The following is a 20,802-nucleotide window of genomic DNA, read 5'->3' as shown; positions in this document are numbered from 1 at the left end:
AACGGATACACCAATGGGGTAAGTAACTTTGCTGAGGTCTCACAATTGCTAAGGGCAGAGCAGGGATTGTAGCTCGGCCAGTGTGACTCCAGTGACACTGGCCCGAATGTTAGGTTACAGGGTCCCGGTGAGTTCGCAGCTCCGTGGTGCCACGAGGTCGGGCAGGCGTCGGGACTGCGGCGGGTGCAGCTACCGTGGAGCGGGCGGGTCGGCCAACCTCAGGGAGACTCGGCTCCCGGCCAGCCCGAGGGGATCCCTGGGGATCAGAGGCGCCGTAGCTTCCTGCGAAAGCAGAGATGGCTTTGGGGTCGGCTCCAGACCCGAGTACCTTTCAGGATGGGCGAGTCTGCCGCGGCCCCTCCCGCCCGCGCCCTGAGGCGGGGGGGCGGGGGGGGAGGGGCCGGGGGCAGGGGGGCGGGTGGGCGCCGCCCCCGCCTCGCCCCCGCCTCGCCCGCGCCCCGAAGCCCACTTTAAACTCCCGCCCCCTCTTAGCGCCGCCCAATGCGCGGCCGGAGAGCCCGGGGACGCCGGGGATTGGCGGGCGCCGCGGTTGCCGGGGGGACGGGTGGGCCCGGCGGGGACCCCGACCGCGGCCGGGGAGGGGGTGCCCCGCGGTGTCCGTCCCCGCCCGCGCCCGCGCCCGCCCGCCTCGCCCTGGCCGCGCCCCTCGGCGGCGGAGGGGCTGCCTCGCGCCCCCCGGCCCCGCGCCCCCCGCGCCCCGGGCCACCCCCCCCCCCGGCCCGGGCGCCCCCCGCCGGCCTCCGGCTCGGGGCGCGCCGCACTCCGCCTCCGTCTCCGCCCCCAGCGCCCGCGGCCGCCGGCTCCCGAGCGCTCGCCCGGCCAGCGGCGCGATGGGCTGCGGTAACTCTACGGCCACCAGCGCGGGGACCGGCCGAGGTGAGCGGGGGCGACGCCGGGGGCTCGGGGCGGCGGGGCGGGGCGGGGCGCGGCGGGGGCCCGGCCGGGGGAGGGCGCGCTCGGGACCGGGAGGCGGGCACGCGGCTCGCTTTGGGGGCGACCGAAGCGGGGCACCCCCCCCCCCCGCGGGGGCGGTCACGACTGGACGAGGGGAGCCTGCGGGGCGATCCCGCGGGGGGGCCCTGCGGCGGGGAGCCGGGACCCTCCCGGGCGCGCGGATCCGCGGGGGAGGCGGGCAGGCGCTCCTCCCCTCCTCGCGCGGCCCCCGGACCTGGCGCCGGCCCCTCGGAACCCGACGCTGCCGCAGGAAAGTGCAGCAGAGCAGTTCACGACTCGCGCTGCTGCTGCTGCTGCTGCTGCTGCTGCTGCTGGTTGGGGGGGAAGCGAGTTGGGTGGGAAGAACTGTAAGCGGGGCTCTGAAGGTTCGTCCGAGCTGTCCTGACGCCCGAGAGCCGCTGGGCTGCTCACAGGATTTCTCCGGAAGCTGCAGTATTAAGGATGTTTTAGAGAGTGTGATGGAGCAGTGATCTGTTCATGTATTTTTCATTAAAAATGTATATATTTGAACTTCTTTTACATCACTTCATTCTGTTGATTGGCAGGCGAGATCTCCTAGGTTTCCCCAGTCAGCCAGGCTTTGTGTTAAGTGACTTATTCCAAAACTCAGCCCTTCCTTCTTAACCGAGCAAGTGTCTCCCGGTTTAGGAATCTGGATCTGTTTTGAGTAATACCTGCTGGCCTATTTTAGAATCCTTATGGATGAAGAACTCTTATCTCCTGCAAATGAGAGATATCAGATGCCACATCCTATCCCCACCAGCAAACAGCAGTCTGATGCTGCAGTATTTCCTAGCAGACGGGTGTGGATGCCCTGTCAATAACTTTGTGACCTTGGGCCTTTCACTTCCCTTCACCCAGACCTCTGGGGAAGATGGAGCCTAAAATTCAAGTCTGACTTGCTTATTTATTTTAATGTTGATTTTGGTATTTTCTTAGTGGAATCAAATGTGGAAATCTACTCCGTTAATTGGCCAGGATTGTTTTTTTCCTTTTTGTCCGTAACCACACATGGAATACTCTGTTTTCCGAGAAGATACTGAAATGTGGTGGGGTTCTCATCCTAGAGCTGTGAATGAACCCAGGTAATAATTCACTGGAAAGTTGATCTCTTACAGATAATCTTTACAATCTTGAATTAAATTCTCCTCCTTGTGATATGCAAGGAGCCGGCAGGGAACATATCTTTTCCATCTCCAGCAAGACAAGTTCGTTATCTTAGTTACCATCTTATGCCAACAAGGGCAAACAAGATTCTGAGAGTGGCCAGAAAACTCTGCATGGAAACCTGGAACAATATCAGGGCCACATCCTGCGCCATGCATTGTATCTCTCAGTCTACCAGCTACTGGGGCCCCATGCAATCCACCGCATGAGCACCCCATCTTTAGAAGGGCTAAGAACTATTATCCGCATTAAAAAAATCATAGAAAGATTTGTAACATTTTCTTTGCAGTGGAGCTAGGTTAGTTCATTTACATTTTTATTTATTAACAAACTGCTTGTCAGATTTGGGGGTAGGAGGGAGGGGTTTCATTGATAAATCAGATGATGATAAGGTCATTTGGAAATGGTGATATGAGGAAATGGGAAAATCTGATTCTCCTTACAGATACTTGGTTGACCTTTTTTCTCCCCTGAGATACACATCCCTTATTACATAAAAGTATAGTTATATTGAAAGAAAAAAAAAAAAACACTTGAAATGCACAGCTTCTTGTTGAGTAGCTTCTGTTTTGCTGATGAAGAGCAATGCGTGTAAGAGCATGTTGTCTCCTCTGGCTTGCTCTTTGCTAAAAATTACTTTTGGTTCAGGGAAGAGCAAGATAGCAAGTGCAGACTGTAAAGCATTAAGGAGAAAACATTATGAGGAGGGACTTATTGCATCACCTCTTTGATGGATCTGCCCTGGTCTTTTGAGAAGTCATTCTCTAAACATTTCCTTGCTGGAGTCCAGCTGGCTGGCTTTGGAGTTTTGGTCATTGTTATTTAGAAATTTTCTATCAGCTGGTGGTAGGACTTCAGTTGCAGAAAGGAAGTGCATCAGGATGAAACATGTAAGATGAAGAAAAATAAACCTCAGTGCAAAGATATTTGAATGTCTTTTCAGTCGTGAACTTTGACATCTGCATTGGATACCCTATGGACCAAGTTGCATACTTGTGGTCTTGAACCCAAGTGGCATGAAATAAATGCATTAAATAGATGTGTCCCTGGGATGCCTGGGTGGCTTAATTGGTTAAGCATCTGACTCTTGGTTTCGACTCAGGTCATGATCTCAGTGTCCTGGGATTGAGCCCCACATCAGGCTCCATGCTCAGTGTGGGGTCTGCTTGCCCCTCTCCCTCTGCTCGTTCCTCCCCCCAATAAATAAATAAATAAATAAATAAATAAATAATCCTAAAAAAATAGATGCTGTCCCTGTCCTCCAGGTACTTACGATGCTCAACTTCTGAAATGTCCCACATACATACAATCCAGTAGTTATATTTAAGCTTTTCAACAATTTATCAGTCCATCCATCCATCCAGCCATAGATACATAAACAAAAAAAATACAGAGAAAAGGTGAGAAAGGTGCTAAACTTGGAGCCTGGAGAGTGAGGCTCAAGCTTCACTTTGGCTCTGTACTGGTTGCATTGCATTCCATTTCACTTTTCTGAGTTACAGAGTGAAAGCACTGTGTAAACTATAATTATTCCAGAGTAGTGGAATATTACCACATCGAAGGTGAAATGGCTTTCCCTGAACATTTTTCTACAAGAACATGGCAAATCTACTTTCAAAGGGTGAATTAGTACATTATAATAATACCCTTAAACCTGAAATCTCCGTTATAAGCCCTGTTTAATTCTCCAAGTAACTCAGGTAAAATGAGATAACTGTATCCCCTTTCCCTGAGCTACCTGAACAACTGCGTTTCTTGGCTTTTGTGTAGAAAAACTGGTTAATATGACAAATTGATATTTAGTAGTGTGCTTGAGTAAACTTGATTCTGTATGTCTAATATGTGGGGAAACTGATATGTGGTAAAATGATCAAACAGCCATAAGAAATCAGTTCCTAGATCACTCAGGCCCTGGATGATTCCAGTTAGAGTTGTCCTAAAGATTTCTAACTGTAAGTTTATATCCATTGCACTGCTACACGCAGAGCACTGTACTTGACTAAGAACTTTTGAGGCAAAGGTTGGGCAGCCAGCAATGGACGGTTGGATGAACTCAAACTTCCATGCTCTTGAGAAGCTGATAGTCTAGGTAAGCTTGACCGTTGGAGAATGGTAGCAGAGCACAGGATGAGAGTACATTGATCAGCCAGGTGTCCAGGAGATGTTGAAGAATATAGTTTAACCAGAGAAACTTCGGGAAGGAGTTGAGCTGTCGGTCCAGATGGGGTCATGAGGACCATTTTGATTGCACGAGAGCTCTCTCCATTTTCATGTTTTACTAAGATCACTCTCTCAGTGTAGGAATTTGATTTCCCCCAACCTAGAACTGTATTGGGAGGACTTCTTATATTTTACGTTCACTGAAGATTCAGGACATTTTTCCTGCATAGTCTAGAGTCTAGATCCTAAACCGTAGAGAAACATCTGGATTAAAGAATCCATTTTAAAAGTGTTGCATTTTCCATAAGGCAGGGAGCTCTTGCTCTGTTTCTCTCTGCTCTCTAGCCCCACCTCTCTCAGCAATCAGATTCTCTGTCCCCTTGTTTTTCCTAGAACATATTTTTTAACTAGGCAGAGAAATGAGCAGCCCTGCGTTTAAGCTAATGATCTAAACACGTTGCCGTCTGTATACCCGCACATACAGATGGGTAAGCCAGTCTGTAACATAAGCCAGACAGTCTCTTTTCAGGTAAACCAGAAAATCCCTTGAAAAGTTTGGGTGGTTCCAAATATCTACAATAGCCTGTTTCAGTGCAGGCTAAGGCTGTAGAAATTCTTTGCAGCAGAGGACTTATTTCAGAAGTATTCTGCTCATGAGAGTTGATTGAATTTTTTAGTTGTAGTTTTTCTACCAGAGATACGTAACTGGCAACTGTCTGTTCATAACTCTGGCAGTTTATTATCAGAATGTTTCTGTAATGGTTCTTCTGCTATTTATATAACAATAGTCTGAAGAGGAGAAGTTTAATAATTATCCTATTTTGTCAGTGTACCTGGGGAGTTAATACAATCCTTTTGGATCCAATTATTTAGATTAGTTTTCTCTTCATCCTCAATTAGCTAGATAATTGCATTCTCTTCTTTTGATGTAGCTGTATGGTCCAGCCTTACTTTACATCTATAAATGCTTTGGTAGATCTGCGATGTTGCCACTGTGCTTAGCATGAATCTAGGCCAGATGGAGGAAATAATATAAAATTTTGTTGATAGCGTTCAAGAAGTCACTTGCATCTTGTGCATTTCCCTGCTACCACCCTTAGACTCCAACCCCACCATCCTTCTTTCTATTCCCTAAACCTGCTGAACTCACTCATGTTTTCTCTCTGTTTGAAACACTTTGCTGGAGAGCTGATATTTTGTTTATTTATTTATTGCCTCTTCTGTTCCCTTCCTCCAAATATAGGCCTCATGAGAGCCTCCTGCGGCTTGTTCCCAGCTGTACTCTCAGTCTCTAGACTGGCATCCAAACTCTCAATGGAATTTTTGGCTCTCAAAGAAATTTTTTGCTGTTGTTGAATGAATGAATATATTGGGGAAACAAGATACAGAACTAAGTCCTAAATTGTGTGGCTGATAAGAGCAATTGAGAGAATAAAATAAAACCAAAAGTAGTCAGGGTAGCCTGCTTGGAAGAAGTGGCACTTGATTTGATTCTGAAGAATAGATAATGTTTGGATAAGCAGATAGTGGAAGGGAGGGCATTCTTAGTGCTGTGTGAAATCACAGGGACTGAAATGGGCTCTGTGCATTTCAAGGCCGTAGGTCTGGCCTGACTGGATTTGGTAGCTCACATTGGTTATAGGGTGTTGGGAATGAAGAGCATTTAGAATAGAGAGCGAAGAGGACAGACAGGAAAGCTAAGCCTCAGAGTTGAGGGTAGGCTCCGATGCCCAAAGGCCCCAGTTCACATCCTACTTTTGTCATTTATCAGCTGCGTGACCTTGGGCAACTTGCTTAAATTGTACCTTGATTTTCTCAACTGTAAAATGGGAGAGTAAGAATAGAACCTGCTCCAAGATAAAATGAGCTCACATAAGTAAAGGGTGTAGAACAGTGCCTCGTATATTGTAAGTACTCACTGCTATTTATTAGAACGACTTTTGGGTCTGGTGTAAAAGAAAAGAGTGGGCATACAGCAGTGACTGTCTGGGGTCGGGGCAGTGAGAAGGGCCTGGAGGTGGTTGATGTCTGAGACCCCTGGGACAGCCAGGCTCAGGATGGACTGCATGGGACAGAGAAATAAAAATGAACCCAAACTAATGCCTGGGCAACTGAAAGGTTCTGCTGCCTCTGAAGGGAAGGTAGGAAGGTGCAGGTGATCAGTACGCTCTTGGAGGGTCCTCTTTGGAAGTGATGATGGTGAGTGACGGAGATTCGGAAGTGCCTCTGTGCAGGTGCTTACACCAGTGCTGCGACCGATTCAGACGTTCAGGAGTCCCAGTTCCTGGCCCTGACCTTGCAGCCACATGGAGGAGTGTGAAGGTGACCTGCGTGAGTCGTATTCAGTTCTGTCACAAGCCACATACCACGCATATAGATGTGGCTTAAATTATAATATAGCAGCCAGATGTCAATGCCTTCCCTTAGGTGTGTACTTACGTGGCTGCCTTTATTTATTAATTTTTAGCTCCCCAAAGTGTAGCTACTCAACAAGAACAACCTGCAAATGAAGAGATTTTCTGTAAGAGCTTCCATATTCATGAACATAATTTTATATTTCTAGGACACATTGGCCTGAATTTTCTTTCTCCTTTATTGAAAAAATGATTTACGAATCTTGTTCTTTTATTGGCTTCTTGAAAAAAGAACATTGCTTTGGATGAACTTAAGAGTTGTTATTCTACTTCTTTTGGCCACACTGAGACTATGACATAGTTTTGGAACTATTATGGGTCAGAGGAGACATCACAAGCTGTCAAAATTAAAGACAGCTTTGTTTATCTTTTCTGGAGTTATGTTTATACAGGCCTCAGAGGGCCTTTTCTTTTCTTTTATAAAACAAATAAAAAGTAAGACATTCCTGCATATTTTTATTATTTCTCACAAGAGCCATAATCATTTATGTTTCTGATCATTTACACTGAGTGATATGAAAAATCTTCAGCGCTTTTTAGAAATTCTTCATGTAAATAATTTTAATTTTTTTGGTACGTGTGTTTAAATCATTACCACTCAGTCGGAAGATAGAAATACAATATAAAACGTAACTTAGCAATTCATTTACTTGTGAATATTTCCAGTCTATTCCATAAATTTTATACAGTGCAATAGGACAGAGATGCAAAAAAGTGTCCATAGGCTAGTTTTTCAAATGAAAAAATGTATGTGACCTTTCTTTTTAAAAAAGATAGATCTTTTCTTTATATTAGAATTTGGCATGTGGGAGGAAACTCGAAAGGGTAAATGTACGACTCTGAACAACGCTGAAAACATAATGGGCAGTATAGCTCACTCTTCTAAACTTGTAAGACTGATTAGATTATAAAAGAACATTTGTCTGTAGGAACCAAGATGTTCTATCTACCTAAAACTACTGAACCCATGCAGTGTCTTGGGGCTGGCTTGCTTTATTCACAAGGAATAGCATTTTGTTTCTGTCTGTGAGATGTATGTTATGTTACATTAAATTTAATCCCCAAAGAGAGTTTTTGGTTTTGAAGGGATGGGAGAGGACAGGATTAAGAAGGTATAGAGGGTTCAATGATGGTCTCTAAAAAGATGTCCACATCCTAATCCTTTGAATGTGTGAATGTTATCATACTTGGAAAAAATGATTTTTGCAGATGTAATTAAGGATTTTGAGATAATTTGGGTGGGCCCTAAGTCCAATGATAAGTGTCCTTATAAAAGAGAGAAGGTGATGTGGGGACATGGGTAGGACAGAGTGTGCACCACCTTGCCACAGGCCGAAGAATGCCAAGGCAGGAATGCTCAGCGTGGAATTTTGAATCTGTTGACACCTTGATTTTAGGCATCTGGCCTCCAGAACTCTGAGAGTATTTATTTCTGTTGTTTTAAGCCACCCAGTCTTTGGTGATTTGTTACAGCAGCCATATGAAACTAAAGCAGAAGGTTTTCCTGGAGTTATTCGGGAATGGGATATAATTAGAAAATAAGGAAATATAGCTTATGAACTATACCAGGAGTGTAAATAATTATTTGCTGTAGCAAGTACTGTACAGTTCAGTCTTGGTGTGTGATTCAGAGAGCACTTCGAGGTGGTTTAGAACCTCAGTGACCTCTTAGGACACCCCATTTTTATAAAACCTGTTATAGAACATGAAGAATACCTGAGAGGTTTTTTTCCCAATCCAATTTTCCAGTTCTCTGACACCAACTGGGAGTCCTACAATGCAGCTCACTTCTGACACCAACTGCCTGCAGTCTGTGTTAGTTGCTACAAGTTTAAGGGCAAGGTTCCACAAGATACCCTCACCTCTGACTCCAGTCCCAAGTATCGGGTCCTAGATTACTCCGACTTGTATCCAAGTTGGCAACAAAAGTGGGGATTCGCACAGCTCCCTTTCTGAGTTTGATAATTTGCTAGAATGGCTCAGAATTCAGGAAGGCATTTTGCTTATGGGTTTAAATTTACCAGTTTATTATAAAAGATACAAGTAAACAGCCAGATGGAGAGATGCAGAGAGTGCTATCTGGAGTCATGGGTCCTGAGCATGGGATCTCTGTCCCCGTGCAGTTGGGGTATGCCACCCTCCTGGCACAAGGATGTGCTCACCAACTGAGAAGCTCTCAGAGCCTCATTTTTCAGGGTATTTTTTTATGGAGGGTTCGTTACAGAGGTGCGATTGATAGAATCATTGGCTATTGGTGAGTAAGTCAATCCCCAGCTCCTCTTCCTTCCCTGGGGACAGAGGTGAGGCCAAAAGATCCAAGCTTCTAACAAGGCTTGGCTTTTCTGATGACCAGTCCCCATCCTGAAGCTATCCTGGGTCCCATTAAGAGTCCCTTCTTTAGAATGGAAGAGGCTCCAATTACCCTTATCATGCAGGAAATTCCAAAGGTTTTAGAAGTCTTGTGCCAGAAAGACGGGACAAAGCCCAAATATCTTTCTTCGACCCCACAATATCAGGTTAAGTTTTTTGAATGCTTGAATAAATTGGGTTTGCTATGCATTTTTTATTTTTAAAGATTTGTTTATTGAGAGAGCACACGGGGGTGGGAGGAGGGGCAGAGAGAGTCTTAAGTGCAGAGCCTGCTGCTGTGGGGCTCGATCTCATGACCCTGAGACCACAACCTGAGCTGAAACCAAGAGTCAGACCGGTAACCTACTGTACTACCCAAGCGCCCCTTGCCATGCAATTTTGAGTGACTGAGACTTTTGACTTTGAGACTCATTAACAAAATATTAAAATCTTTTGAAAGGTGTAAAGTAGAACATATACACAGTCTTGGTGAAGTGCTGCTTTGAACAACCAACAATGTTTAACTGTTTCCTACTTTCAGAAGGAAATGTTCTTCCTTACAGACCCCTAACCATTTATAATTATTATTATTTCTTTTGTCACTGAAACTGCATATAATACTTTTCTGAGAATAAACCTTTGCCCCGTCTCTTTTTTAGGAAGATACTTAAAATTATCATCCTTTATACAGTTTTGGAAAAGAGTCATCAAATCTTTAGTCTTACATACTTTGTGGTGCTTTCATTCTATGATGAGCATTGTTGCCTTTTCCCCATCTCTGTTTCTTCTGAGGCCATTATAGTAATGCATCAGGCTGTGTTTAAACAGTCAAGAGTCATTTTGGCAGGAAATGAAGTGGTGCTAACAGGAATCAATGGTCTATCCCAGGGGCCTGGAAGGAATTAGATACCATTGTAAATATTTGTTTAGCAAAGGATATACCACATGAACCATAAACACAATTTCAGGCAAATGGGATTTTGCCACTATCTGAATTGTTCTAGATAAAAGTGTTTTTTTTTTTTGCATAAATTCTCTAGAGTAGAGATTTCTTAATTACAATCAATATATAGGTGAAGTGTGATTACAAGGTTGTAGTGAGGGTAATAATGATTTTTCTTCTATTTCTATTAATTTTATTATCTTTTATTTTTGGAAAACAAAGATATTTTACATTTTGTATGCCTGATGGTTATGCCGAGGGTTTCCAACAATGACACATTTTCTCCCACTCTGAGAGGTTGTGTTTTGGGGCGTCTTCTTCTACCTGTCCTGGTTGTAAGCTTATCATTAATACCATGCTACCTTGCTTCTAAGATGCACATTTTCTTCCCTTAAAATAAAAAAAGGAGCACATATTACAATCACGTGTATATTGGATGTGGCGTTTCTGACATTTTTGCCCACCGCACCCCTGCGCTTATGAAATAGATAGTCCCCTTTCAATGAGGGACATTTGGGAACAGAAGAAATGGTGTGCTGACTTCCATTTGGAAGTGACCAGGCATCTGCCTGGGGCCTACTGGGATGCGAGGAGCTGATCCCTGCCAGGAAGCCGCTGTGAGGGTGCCTGGAGCCCAGGGCAGTTGGGGGCGGTGAATGGAGGGTTCCTGGTGGCTGATTAAAATCGGTGCTCCTGCTCCTTACACTGCGTGTTGCTGTTTTGAAACAAGTTAATGCACATGTTACTGCCTTGTCTTCTCCGGTGCCTCTATCTGCCCAGTACTAGAAACTGAAGCAGCGATTTCCTGACCTTTGGATGAATGATCTGAGCAGGGACTTGGTGTCGGTGTTTGCACACCCCCCTCCCCCTGCTCTTTCCCTACCACTCTGGGGCCCTCCCAGAGCCGTGTGTGTGTGTGTGTGTGTGTGTGTGGGGGGGGGGGGGGTCGGGTGGGGGTTGGGGGGTGGCTTCTGTGCCCTCTGTTCACCCTGTGGACCGTGTTAGGTGGCCCTTCAGCTCTGCTGAGGACTCACGGGTCTCATTACAACCTCTGCTCTCTTCCCTGTGTAAAACCTTACAGAATCAAAGTTTCTGACGCCTCTGGCTCTCCTGTCCCCGGCCCACAACAAAACCCCAAAACATTCTCTGTACTTTTGCATGAATGTGAAAATACAAAAATCAGGATATTACCTTCTTTCTAGACTTTGTTCCAGGTTCTGATGCTTGTTTTGACCTTGGAATAAAGCATTCATCTGCATGGGTTTTTGGTAACATTAATCCTTTGCTTATTTTTTCCTAACAAAACAGCCCTCTGTTCTTATGTTAAGATGTTTTTTTTTTAATTTTAGCTTTTTTTATTTTTTGGTTTTATTATCTCTGATTCCAAAGCAGTTATTTATTTATTTATTTAATGATTTTTAAAATTTATTTAAAGAGAGAGAGAGAGACAGACAGAGACGGCCTGACCATGAGGGGCAGAGGGGGAAGAAGAGAGAATCTCAAGCAGACTCTATACTGGGTGCAGGGCCCAACTCGGGGCTTGATCCCAGAACCCCAAGATCATGACCTGAGCTGAAAACTGAAACCACGAGTCAGACACTCAACTGCCTACACCACCCAGGCGCCCCAAAGAAGTTTTTATTTATATAATTTTAATGATAGTTGTGACATAGAAATGTTAGTCTTCCCTAAAGAAAGGAACAAGGTTTGTTACAAAGTTGAGGTTTGGTCAGAGCCTTGAGGAATTTGTTTGAGACATAGTCTTGATTATCTTTATCCTTTGATGTGAATTTGCAGTACTACAGATCTTAAATTAATATCACCAGGGTATAGTCTTTGCAGTTTTGGCACTAGCCTTTCCTGCAGGCTTATTTGCTTACTTTGTAGCACATCTTTCTTTATTTTCACATCTGTGTAGCTTGGACAGAGGTTATTTTAATTCCCATATGGAAATTGAGGTATTAATTTTTCATTAAATTGACTGCTAATAATAATAACTTATTGAGCTGTTTTTATGTGTCAGTTTGTGTTAGGTGTTGACATGCATTTTTTTAAAAAGTCTTCACAGTAATGTCAAATAACAAAAGACAAAACTGCAAGCTGCAGAATTGAATATGTGCATTTATTTGGGGTCTTAGGGATTGCAATTGAGGAGACAGAGGATTTGACCAAAATTGAAAACATGCTCTGGAGAGACAAAGGAGGTTAGAGTTTTTAAAGAGGAAAGAGAAGACTTGCATAAAAGATTGGTCATGGTTTAAGTACAGTTACGTTAAACTATGTGTGATTGACTGCTAGCACTGATGTTAGAAAGTCTGCTTATGTCTATTATGACATAAGTGTCGACACCTTAGCTTTTTAGCTGAGTTCAGCAAAAAAATTCTGAGAATTTGGGACAGAAGATGTGCATGAGCCCCACATCCTCAGTGTCCTCCCCACTCTCTTAGCAGTGGTTCTATTTATTCTCTCTGTTGTATATTAACTTTCGAGAAAGATACTCTTAACTATCCTCATTTGACACAAAGAGGGAAGTGAGGTTTTAAGAGAGTAAAAGACACTTAATGTTATGTACCTGGGCAAGTTGGAACCGAGTTCTGTGTGGCTCAGATGAGGACAGTTGGAGGAGGGAGTGCGAACATGGGATGGAGCATGTTGTGACCGAGAATCTGTGATGAGTGATAGGAATGGAGTCTGAAAGAGATGGGTTGTTTTTGGTCTGTGGGTGGGAAGCAGAGATGGGGATGGAGTTCAGTAGCAAATAGGAACAGAGTTAGAAATGCATGTGACTCCCTTTGGAGCTAGGCTGGTATCCTAAGACTTCTAATTTTCTGAGGATATCACCTCCGTTTTGTCTTGTAATTTTACGTTGTGACTTAGTGCTCAGTATGACTTAGAACAAGGCCATGTGGACACTGGTATAGGAGGTGTGTGACTTAAAATGTATGTATTTCCCATCTTGGTCAGTTTGTCTGTAAAACAAAGGGATTGGATTAGGTGATCTGTAAAATCCCTTCCAGAGCCGATACCTTATAACTTATGGGAATTGTTAAAAATGGGCAGAATAAATTCAAAACTTAAGATTTGAATGTAATGATTTTTTCCTACTCTTTTTTTCTTTTGAAATGATCTTTTTAAAATGCATATTTTCAATTTGTTTCTTCTAGAACATTATTTTAGATGGATATTGGGCTTCACATTTTTGTATTACTTCTATCACAATAATGCAAACCTTTTTTCCTTCTCCAGGCCCTGCAGGAGCAGCTAAAGATGCGTAAGTAGTTAATATTATGATTTTCTAAACTCTTTTTGAGGAAGACACTGTTTTTCATGATCATGACCTTTTGGTATATGTAGGTATACCTGAAAAGATATGGGAATACATGCTATATTATGCAAAAATCAGGATTATCATCTAGTCCATAACTCAAGTGCTGTTTGAAGAATATCACTGCTTTATTATTTATTCTGCCTTTCATTTGCACTGTAATTCAGAACCTTAAGCAAGGGAAACATTTACTTGTGCTTTCTTCCCAACTTAGGCTAAGATTTCTTCTAAGTGAAAGCAAATGGATGTGGGAGAATTAATTGAGCACACAGCTCCTCTGACTATGTGTCAGCTTAGCCAGCCGGGAGAGGCTGGAGCGAGCACGGGCCAAACACGCACTGAATTGTCTTAAAGTCGATGATTAGATATTTGAGTGAATGTATATGACCATCCAACATTGTCAATATTGAGTTGATATTTACATCACAGGACATTTAATCAAGGGGCATCCATCTCCCAAGATGTTTCTGGAACTCAGGAGCCCTTCCAGTAGTTCAGTCCTGCCCCTTCTCTGCATCTTTCTACCCTTAAACTAGGACAGTAAGGACATTGTAGTAGTTCACTAAGAGTTTGTGGTTACTCCATGGAGAGTGGATGGACCCCTGCCCTACCCACCCATAGTCGGTTTGGATGTTAATACTGATGTTACCACACACACACACACACACACACACGCTAAGGAGGGTCCAAAGATTTCATACTGAGTGGGCCTGGTTGAGGGCTCCTGTGCATGGGGAGAGGTTTGCATGGTTTTATCGTCCCCACCAGCACAAAGGAAGGACTTCCCCAGCATTCTTAGCTTGCACTGAAGTGAGGCAGAAGCAAGGGTGGTGGGACTTGAAAGCTGTCAGTAGTCAAATGTCAAAAACAGATTTATTATTTTTATTAATAATAATTATTATTATTAATAAAAGAGGAATTCAGAGAAGATTAGAATGTACTGTAAGTTTTCCCAAGAGTTAAGTAAATATTTTCTATGGGATTTTAGGTACCCAAGAAGCAATATACATTGTTCAAACTTCTGGTTGTAGTATTTGAGTTTATTATCAAGACATGTAGCAACAACTAGTTCAGCATCCTTACCTTATTTCTCTCATTGCAGTGTCTGGGTCTCCATCAGCCTCTCCCTTTCCATCTTTCTTTCTTTTTCTTCTTTCTTTCTTTCTTTCTTTCTTTCTTTCTTTCTTTCTTTCTTTCTTTCATTTATTTATGAGAGACACACAAAGAGAGAGGCAGAGACACAGGCAGAGGGAGAAGCAGGCTCCCTGCAGGGAGCCGGGTGTGGGACTTGATCCCAGGACCGCAGGATCAGGCCTTGAGCCGAAGGCAGATGCTCAGCCACTGAAACCCCCAGGCGTTTCTCCCTTCCATTTCTGTACATTGTTGCCAGATTCATTTCCTCAAGCATTCCCCTGCCCTGGTACGACCTCTGCTCAAAAACTTGCAATTATTCTCCATTGCCTGTTGGACTGAGCCCAGAATCCTCTGGGAAAAAGAAGGCCATTTATGCTTTTAGTCTGTATTTGACAGATTGTGCATGAGGTGGAGGGAAGCACTGCAATCAGCGTGAGCAAGGCCGAGGACAAGAAATGAACTGAAGTCCTGCACCATGAGACCACTGAGGGGCTCACACTGACCTCCCATGTTCTGTCTCTGTTGTTGCTGTTCCCTCTGCCTGGAATGGCATTTTTCTCAATTCTGTTTGTAAAAATTGCTATCAATTCTTCAGGGCTTATACCTTGTTCTTTGCAAGAAGAATTTCTTGGAGCTCTTAATTGGATAGAATGTCTTTTTCTTTTGAACTTTCATAGCGTTTTGAACCTTTCTTATGACACATCATATTGAGCTTTTATTAGTTATTTATCTTCTTGTCCCTCTTGGGTAGTGAAGGAAGTGAAATGTCTTACTCATCTCAGTGTCTCTCATAGTTATTTATTAATACTGTGTTTTGAACGTGGTATTTAATGAACAGTTGCTGAATGAATCCCATTGTTTCTATTCAAGGAGAGATTGATGTCTTGACTTCTTTCTTTTAGAGGCATGGACATTTCTTTTTTCTTTTTTAAAGGTTTTATTTATTTATTCATGAGAGACACACAGAGAGAGGCAGAGACACAGGCAGAGGGAGAAGCAGGCCCTTTGAGGGGAGCCAGATGTAGGATTCGATCCTGGGACCCCAGGATCACCACTTGACCCGGAGGCAGATGCTCAACCACTGAGCCACCCAGGTGTCCCGAAGCATGGACATTTCTAATAAAATTGAGTGATGCCTTGGTCAATGAAATTAACTATTCCACAATGTAAGATGCCATTTAATTACTTTTTGAAATCCTGAATTCTCCAGATTTCAATTTATTTGTGACTATATATACCTCATTGTATGTATTACGAAGACATAGTTTTATTTAATAATTGACCCTTTTAGAAATAAATGTAGTAAACTAGAAAAAGTTAAAGAATATTAATTATAGTATTATTTTTTCTTGCACAAAAGGTATATTCAAACATGTTCTTTTTTTATGTGAAGTAGAAGGTGTAGATCTATAAATCTTGACTATGAGTGAATAGGGAGCTAAGAAATTAAGACAATTGAAACTTTTTATTTTGAAGATTTAAAAATTTCTTTTTTAACCTAGAGAGACTGATCCCAAACCAAAAAAAGTGGCCAAAATCACATAATGGGTGCTGAGTACAGAACTTCACAAAGGGTGATCACCATATTATACAGGCAACGTAAGTCTTTTGTGGGGTGAATTCTGGTAAATTTTGGAAGAAACAAATAATATAATCACTCTCTAAATGTAACACAAAATCCATTCTCTAGGGGAGATATGTGATTTTTAGTATCTCTCTCCTCTTTGTGTTTTTTTTTTTTGGCCAATTTTCTATAGGCAGGAAGCCAGATTATAATAACAGAGAAAATGATACCTCTGGCCTTAAGTAGGTTAGTATCTACTGGGGTCTAAAATACAGTGTGATAAGTTCTAATTATCAAAATAGTCAGAATTTAATGCCGGTTTGGGTCTTGAGGGATGAATAAGAGTTTGTGCAGAGAAGGGAAGAATGGAAGCCCAGAGCAGAGGAAAGAGCATGACCAGAGGCACAGGGGTGCAGGTGAGCCTCAGCTCTTCTAGGAGCCTGTCAGTTTGTTCTGGAGCCCGTGGGGCATGCTCAGCAGAGATGAAGGATGAGGCCCAGGGGCTGGAGCTGGCTTGTGAAGGGCCTGTGGTGCCGGGCCAGTAATTCCACTGGATATTGTACACATTTAGAGCCATTAGGAATTTCAAGGCAGGAGAATGCAACGATTATGTTTGAGCTTTAAGGTGACCGTTCCCAAAGCAGTGCAGTGTGTGAGATTGGGGAAGGGTGAGGCCCAGGAAGGGCAGGGGCTGAGGCCACGAGCGGGGCAGACTGCAGACAGCAGTAGTGGGAAGGAGAAGAGCGGACGTGTTCAGAGTCCGCTTGGAATATGATTAAGATTTGCTGAATGACAGAATGGGGAAGGAAGGATGACGCTGTGGTTTTGAACCTGAGCCAACAGGAGGGGTGGCCGACAATCCAAAGAGGTCAGATGGGCTAAAAGGGGAAGGGAAGCCACTGGCGGGGTGCGATGCCGACACTGGTCACTTAGGGGATGGTGGTTTCCAGCAAGTGTTGTGAGGAGTAGTTGAGTCAGAGTGGAAGCGGTGCATGGCCTCGCATTTACCATGTTTGCCATCAAGGGAGGGAGGGACGCTAGCAGGTTGGAGAAGCTGTTGGATGGCCATGTTGAATCATTGTATGGTACACCTGAGACTAACATTACGCTGTATGGTCACTAACTGGAATTTCAGTAAAAACTTGTAAAAAAAAGTTACCAAAAAAAGTAGCATATTTTCAAGAATATATTTCTTTTTTTTTTTTTTTTGTTAAAGACTTTATTTATTTATTCATAGAGACACACACACACACAGAGACAGGCAGAGACACAGGCAGAGAGAGAAGCAGGCACCATGCAAAGAGCCTGACATGGGACTTGATCCAGGGTCCCCAGGATCACGCCCTGGGCTGCAGGCAGTGCTAAACCGCTGCACCACCAGGGCTGTCCTCAAGAATATATTTCTGTTAAAAAAGGAATACCTAGAAATTTTGGAGAAAAAATTTTTAAAGAAAAAAATTGGCTAGTATCTCCCACCAGAGATAGCCACCATTAACATTTTACATGATTTTCTTGCATTTCTTCATTTCTTTTATTTCTTCTGCCCTGTTGTGTGTATGGATGATTTTGTGTATGGAAATTTGTTTTGCCTTTTTTGTTTATTTTTTACACATCTGTGGACTTGAGGGTAGGAACCAGTGGAGTAAGAAGCACAGAGGGTAGTTTGGGGAGGGGTCACCTGCGAGGAGTGGATCCCAGAATAGGTGGGGAGGCTCAGCAACTTAGAATGTTAACCTTAGAAATTTGAGATGAGGCGGGTGGCAGGGGTGAAGATGTACGGGCATATCCTCCTTTTATGGCGCTCCACTTCTACGCTTTGCAGATAACACATTTTTCACAAATTGAAGCTTTGTGTCACCCCTGCATCAGGCAAGTCAAGTCTCCTGGTGCCATTTTCCCAATAGCATTTGCTCACTTCATGTCTGTGGCATGTTTTGGTGATTTTCACAATACTTCAAACTTCTTCATTGTTACAGTTGTTATGATGATCATAACATAACATCGGTGATCAGTGATTATGACGTGCTGAAAGCACAGAGGATTGTTAGCATTTTTTAGCAATAATGTAGTTTTTAATTAAGGAATCTACATTGTTTTTGTAGACAACGTTATTATACACTTAATAAACTATGGTACAGTGTAAACAAAGCTTTTATATGCACTGGGAAACCAAAAACTTCATGTGACTCACTTTACTGTGATATTGATGTTATGGCCGGGGTCTGGAACCTAGCCTACAGTATCTCTGAAGTATGCTTGTATAGAAATTTAACCACCATAACACAGACTCATGCGTATCAGGGAGTGAGCCTTTCTTTTTCTCTCTGCCTCTGTCTCTTCGAAATTAAATCACAGTGCTGTAATATGCAAAACAAAATAGATGTAAATTTAATGTGATGACATTTGGCTGCTTTTACGAACCTGGAAAAATCAACCAGGCTTTTATTTTATTTCAGTGAATTATCTTAGCTACTTGGCACAAATAAGTTGCATTGGGATATTTTTGGTTGGAAATGGCAGAAGTCCAGCGTAAACTGGCCTAAACAAACAAAAAGGAATTTATTGGCATGTGTAATGGAAAAGCTCCAGGGGCTTGGCCCCAGTCACAGCTGGATCCAGGTGATCAAATGACAGGAAGAAACTCATTTCTGCTTTCCTGTTTCGGGCTCCATTCTTAGGACACTTTCCCCACTTGGTAATGGAGATGGTCATCTCTTATCTCTTATCAGCCTTAATAATTCCTGTGGGAAAAGAGCTTTTCTTTCCTAATAGTGTGAACAAAAGTCCTAGGATTAGGGATCTCCCTGCCACAGCGTGAGACCATATGCCTCCCTTGGGGTCAGCCAATGAGCCAGCGGAATGTGGGCTTCTTATTGGTTAGGCCTTGGCCAGGATGTGCCCATCTCAGGAGCCAATCAACATTATTACCTCCACCCTGACCATATGGTCAAAGCCTGGGGAAGTGGTGGTCCCGATTCTAAAGACAGATCCAGATGCTGTTACCCAAATGGGAAGCACTTAAGACTGGGCAGGTGGAAAAGTATGTTCTGCAGTAGGTCAATTTTCATGCTATTAAAAAAAAAAAACCAAAACCCTCTTTATTTAAATTTCAAGCGATATTTATAGGAACATTACATTTTTTTAAGAAACAATATTAAATAACTTGACACTAATTTAACGTTTGCTGTTGAAAATAAAAGATCATCACCACTCAGTTTAAACAGGTAATTCAAATATTTCTTTCACTTAAAACTTGTATGGTGACATTTCATGAAGATTCTTTTCTTGACGAGGCAGTTACGTTGTTATGGAAGGTAGTGACCATAGAAAAGAATATCTCAGAATGAGTTAACAAAACACACTAGAAGTGGTGCATTTAAATAAAATGAAATTATGAATCTTTCATTTTGAATGTCCTTGGAACTCTTTATGGATTTCTTATGTCCAGTGCGCCTGTCAGCTGAGCCCTCTAGTCCTTGTTACAAACCTGAGGGTATCTGATGGGCTGGCTCCTCCTCTGTGAAGTAGCAGGAGGTTGAGGAGGATGGTGTGGAAGTAGCATTTGAAAAACCATGTATTTTGGAAGCAGTGAGACCTGCATTTAAACTTCCTATGACCATTTACTAGCTATGTGATATTGCGTCCTCAGTAATCTTAGCTGTGAAATTGGGATAATTGTAGGTGTACAGGACAACCATCTTCATCATTGCCATCATCATTCTGTTACTAGAGCTCACCTTTATTGAGGACTATAACCCACATGGTGATTTCCAGATACTACCTTATCTCATTCGATACCCATGACAATCTGGTGGAGACAGTAATGCTGTTTCATTTTACAAGTGAAGAGATGGGGCACGGAGAGGTTAAGTAACTGCTCAAGGGGTTGTGATGGTTATTGGTACAGTATATTTTATCCCGGTGTAATACTTGGCATTGTGCTTTGCTGCTACCCATAGGTGGCAGCTAGAATAATTATTAGATGTTTTAGGTGTCGTTGAAGAGGCTTGGCAGAGGCTTGGCCATGAATATCCGACGTAGGAGAATCAGTACATAGCTGCAGTTAGGAATTACACAGACCCATTGTTTGCCCATCAGTACACAGTCAGATAGTCCTTAGTAGAGCCAGTGCAATAGGAACCGAAAGAAAGAAAACAGATAGGTGGGTCCATGCCCACACACAGAGAGACTGGTAGTGACCAGCAAGTGCAAGGCTCATGCTAGAGAGGGCAAGCCTTGTGGGGCTGATGGATGGGGAGAGCAGGAGGGTGGCTGGACTGGAGGCTTCTTGGGGATGAGGGTGGGAGGGGAAGATTGGAAGGATGATTTTTTTCCCCTTCAGGGAGTGAGATTGTCTACTGTAAAATGTCAGAGGTGAAGTCGATCCAGGAACTAAGCTCCTCTGAGCAGTCATGGGAGTGGGTGGGTTATTAGCATAGTAATAAAAGTTGTTGGATTAGAGGAAATCAGCAAAATGTGAATCAAGGGTCGATTGGGTGATTTTCATTGAATTTAAAATTATCCAAGATAATGATGGTTCAGAAGAAAAACCTTTGAGTCAGGGCCAAAAATCATTAGTGCAGTTGGAAGCTGCTATAGCGGGGTTCCAATGCCCAGAGCAGAGGGTTTGAGTGAAGGTGAAATCGGCCCCATCAGAAAGAGTTCTGGGGGAAGATCGGGAGCCTGCCGGCTTCATCTCCTGTTTGGAGACACTGGGATATTTTGAGAAAAGTGATACCATCAGGGAGAAGCAAGTTTTCTTAAGGTAAGG

The 20,802-nt window shown here is 43.3% G+C and overlaps 1 protein-coding gene across 1 annotated transcript in view; it reads left to right on the top strand.

The window, feature by feature from the left end:
• Nucleotides 1-782: 782 nt before the first annotated feature.
• The window catches only part of C10H12orf75 (chromosome 10 C12orf75 homolog), a 36,965-nt gene continuing 16,945 nt past the window's right edge, over nt 783-20,802 (top strand). Inside the window, exons 1-2 of the mRNA XM_038550809.1 lie at nt 783-897; nt 13,255-13,279. Coding sequence (XP_038406737.1) covers nt 852-897; nt 13,255-13,279 — 71 coding nt within the window. The 5' untranslated portion in view covers nt 783-851. The remainder of the gene's footprint in view (nt 898-13,254; nt 13,280-20,802) is intronic.

Source organism: Canis lupus, chromosome 10, assembly GCF_011100685.1.
Source record: "Canis lupus familiaris isolate Mischka breed German Shepherd chromosome 10, alternate assembly UU_Cfam_GSD_1.0, whole genome shotgun sequence".
Classification (NCBI taxonomy): domain Eukaryota; kingdom Metazoa; phylum Chordata; class Mammalia; order Carnivora; family Canidae; genus Canis; species Canis lupus.
Note: the sequence above shows the minus strand (reverse complement) of the source record. Positions and strands in the feature narration are given on the sequence as shown.